This window comes from Colobus angolensis, unplaced genomic scaffold (genome assembly GCF_000951035.1).
Source record: "Colobus angolensis palliatus isolate OR3802 unplaced genomic scaffold, Cang.pa_1.0 Scaffold39, whole genome shotgun sequence".
NCBI classification, from domain to species: Eukaryota; Metazoa; Chordata; class Mammalia; order Primates; family Cercopithecidae; genus Colobus; species Colobus angolensis.
Window position 1 is genome coordinate 5038359 of NW_012117265.1, and position 3398 is coordinate 5041756.

General features: G+C 52.1%; 1 protein-coding gene across 2 annotated transcripts in view; it reads right to left on the reverse strand.

The window, feature by feature from the left end:
* Window positions 1–3398, reverse strand: part of MARCH2 (membrane-associated ring finger (C3HC4) 2, E3 ubiquitin protein ligase) — a 33646-nt gene that overhangs the window by 5253 nt on the left and 24995 nt on the right. For both annotated transcript variants that reach the window (XM_011954936.1, XM_011954935.1), the window contains one exon: window positions 1249–1458. In XM_011954936.1, the coding sequence (XP_011810326.1) occupies window positions 1249–1458 (210 nt within the window). The remainder of the gene's footprint in view (window positions 1–1248; window positions 1459–3398) is intronic.

Consider the following 3398-nt stretch of genomic DNA (forward strand, 5'->3'; position numbering starts at 1 on the left):
CAGGGTTTCACCATGTTGGTCAGGCTGGTCTCAAACTCCTGACCTCGTGATCCACCCACCTCGGCCTCCCAAAGTGCTAGGATTACAGGTGTGAGCCACCGCACCTGGCCAGTTTTTTGTATTTTTAGTAGAAACGGGGTTTCACCATGTTGCTCAGGCTGGTCTTGAACTCCTGACCTCAAGTGATATGCCCGCCTCAGCCTCCCAAAGTGCTGGGATTACGGTGTAAGCCACTGCACCCAGCCTTTTTTTTCCTTTTTCTTTTACTAATATTATTATTTTCTCCAAGACAAGGTCTGGCTGTATCACTCAGGCTGAAGTTCAGTGGTGTAATCTCAGCTCATTGCAACCTCTGTCTCCAGTGCTCAAGCGATCCTCCCACCTCAGCCTCCAGAGTAGCTGAGACTGCAGGCATGCACCACCATGGCTGACAAACTTTTGTATTTTTTGTAGAGATGGGGTTTTGCCACTTTGCCCAGGCTGATCTCGAACTCGTGAGCTCAAGCAATCTGTCTGCCTCAGCCTCCCAAAGTGCTGGGATTACAGGCGTGAGCCTCTGCACTTGACTCTATTATTATTATTTTATTATTTATTTATTTACTTATTTATTTATTCATTTTTAAACGGAGTCTAACTCTGTTACCAGGCTGGCGTGCAGTGGCTTGATCTCAGTTCACAACAACCTGTCTCCTGAGTTCAAGCGATTCTCCTGCCTCAGCCTCCCGAATAGCTGGGACTACAGGCGCACGCCACCACACCCAGCTAATTTTTATATTTTTAGTGGAGACGGGGTTTCACCATGTTGGCCAGGATGGTCTCGAACTCCCGACCTCAGGTGATCCACCCGCCTTGGCCTCCCAAAGTGCTGGGATTAGAGGGGTGAGCCACTGTGCCCAGCCTCAATTTCTTAATCTACATCTATTTCCCCATTTATTTGTTCTCCCCCAATCTCTCTCTCAGGCATCTACTCCTCTCTGCCCCGCTTCTAATCTTGGGGGTTCATGGATGGGGGTTCCTGCACTCAGGTCAAGGTTTACACCTAGCTCAGGGATTCCCTAGACCTTTGTCACATTTGGAATCTGAAGCTCCCAAAGAGGCAGGGTGACCTCAGAAGCTCTCTTCCACCCAGGGCCATAGACAGAGGCAGCCAGGGAGCCCCGTACCCCATATACCAGGTGTCAAATCCCTGGCCCTGCTGCTCCCAGCGGCAGAGCTCCAGATGCATGCTGCAAAGCCGCGGCCACTCACCAGCGTCCAGAGCACATAGATGGTGAAAAGGGCGATGGTGAGGGCAATGAGACCCACGGCTTCCAGCTGGCTGTGGAGCCGGAGGTGGTCCTGGGCCCCACGCAGGCACAACCAGCCCGAGATGGCGGCCAGCGGCGTGATGAACAGGAAACACACCATGTCGCAGCACAGCGTCCGCTTCTCGGTCCGCGGCCCCGGGTCCTTCAGCCACTGCAGGGGAGAGGACAGGGAAAGGGGGCAGAGGAGGGGCTGCTGAGAGGGAGGGGTCAGGACCTCCAGGTCTAGGCCTCCCTCTCTCCTTTCCTTCTTTCTTTTTTTTTTGAGACGGATTCTTGGTCTGTGGCCCAGGATGGAGTGCAGTGGCGCAATCTCGGCTCACTGCAACCTCGACCTTCCGGGTTTAAGCAATTCTCCTGTCTCAGCTGCCGGAGTAGCTGGGATTACAGGCAAGAGCCACTATGCATGGCTAATTTTGTATGTATATGTATTTTTGAGACACAGTCTCGATCTGTCGGCCAGGCTGGAGTGCAGTGGTGTGATCTCGGCTCACTGCAACCTCGACATCCCAGGTTCAAGGGATTCTCCCACCTCAGCCTCCGGAGTAGCTGGGATTATAGGCAAGCGCCACCATGCCCGGCAAATTTTGTATTTTTAGTAGAGATGGGGGTTTCACCATATTGGTCAGGCTGGTCTCGAACTTGTGTCCTTGTGATCTGCCCACCTCAGCCTTCCAAAGTTCTGGGATTACGGGTGTGAGCCACCACGCCTGGCCCTTTCCTTCTTTCAAACATTTATTGAGCCCATGAGGAGCCAGGGCCTGCCAGGTGCTGGGCACTTTTACCCCCATTTTACAGATGGGGAAACTGAGGCACAGAGGAATGAACTCAAGTGAGCAAACTCACACAGCTACAAAGTCCACAAAGCTGGGGCTGCAACCTGGGAAGTCTTGCTCCAGGGCTGAAGCGTCCTTGGCTACTAATCTACTACGCTTGGCCGCCCCCACATGACGGGGCAAAAGAAATGGGCTTTAAAAAAAAAAAAAAAAAAAAAGCCCTGGCGCAGTGGCTCATGTCTGTAATCCCAGCACTTTGGGAGGCCAAAGTGGGCAGATCACCTGAGGCCAGGAGTTCCAGACCAGCCTGGCCAATATGGAGAAACCCCGTCTCTACTAAAAATACAAAATTAGCCAGGCATGGTGGCACGCACCTATAATCCCAGCTACTCGGGAGGCTGAGGCAGAAGAATCGTTTGAACCTGGGAGGTGGAGGTTGCAGTGAGCCGAAATCACATGCTGCACCCCAGCCTAGGTGACAGAGTAAGACTCTGTCTCAAAATAATAATAATAATAAATTCTTAAATTTTTTTATAGAGACAGGGTCTCACTGTGTTGCCCAGGCTGGTCTTGAACTCCTGGCCTCAAGTGATCTTCCCACCTTGGCTTCCCAAAGTGCTGGGATTACAGGCATGAGTCACCACACCCAGCCAAGAAATGGGCTTAATTCATGAAATTCCGGTGGATGAGACAGAAAGGGCCCCTGCCCTCCCATGCTGGCAGTGGAGGTATGAAATGGGTGAATGATCACACAGGGCAAGGCCTTGCCAAGGAGGTGACATTGAAGAAAATGAAATGAACAGAAGGAACCATGTGAAGCATGGGGGAGATGGGGCTCTAGGCTGCAGGGGCGGCAGATGCAAAGGCCCTGGGGTAGGGGGAGGCGGCCTAGACAAGATGTGTGGGGAGGGGGCCATGTGGCTGTAGCACCGAGACCAAAGTGGGTGTGGGACGGTGTGTGAAGGGACTGGACCTCCCTCCCACTTTTCTCCCTACACCCTGACTCCCAGGTGGGCCAAGGGTTTTCTAGTTTTTTTTTTTTTTGAGACGGAGTTTGTTCTTATTGCCCAGGCTAGAGTGCTGTGGTGCAATCTTGGCTCACTGCCACCTCCGCTTCCTGGGTTCAAGCTGGGATTACAGGTCCCTACCACCATGCTCAGCTAATCTTTGTATTTTTAGGAGAGACGGTGTTTTACCTCATTGGCCAGGCTGATCTTGAACTCCTGACCTCAGGTGATCTACCCTCCTCTGCCTCCCAAAGTGCTGGGATTGTGAGCCACCATGTCCAGCCTTGTTTTTTTTTTTTTTTTTTTTTTTT